The sequence below is a fragment of the Lupinus angustifolius genome, chromosome LG16, assembly GCF_001865875.1.
Source record: "Lupinus angustifolius cultivar Tanjil chromosome LG16, LupAngTanjil_v1.0, whole genome shotgun sequence".
Classification (NCBI taxonomy): Eukaryota; Viridiplantae; Streptophyta; class Magnoliopsida; order Fabales; family Fabaceae; genus Lupinus; species Lupinus angustifolius.
The window spans coordinates 6,979,444-6,979,709 of record NC_032024.1 but is presented as its reverse complement, the minus strand read 5'-3'; the positions used below and the strand labels follow the sequence as shown (position 1 = coordinate 6,979,709).

The following is a 266-nucleotide window of genomic DNA, read 5'->3' as shown; positions in this document are numbered from 1 at the left end:
AGGAGTCACCACCATTTCTAACTGTTGAAGAGATTAAAGCTTTACGAAATGACCTTGTAAACATTTCCATCCAACCATCATTTGATGAAAGTGGTATGTTTTTTATTGTCTAAGGATTATGTTTTTCATTTCCATCAATTCCTAACTGTTTTAAATTGCTAACCATATGAAAACTGACATTATTGTAGATTAACTAAATTTAGAAGATGATGATGGTGCACAACTCAATCCGACGAAGAATGTGAACCTGGATGAATACAATGTAG

The 266-nt window shown here is 32.7% G+C and overlaps 1 protein-coding gene across 1 annotated transcript in view; it reads left to right on the top strand.

The window, feature by feature from the left end:
• LOC109329267 overlaps positions 1-266 on the top strand; it is a 3,913-nt gene that overhangs the window by 1,007 nt on the left and 2,640 nt on the right. Inside the window, exon 3 of the mRNA XM_019562948.1 lies at positions 3-93. Coding sequence (XP_019418493.1) covers positions 3-93 — 91 coding nt within the window. The remainder of the gene's footprint in view (positions 1-2; positions 94-266) is intronic.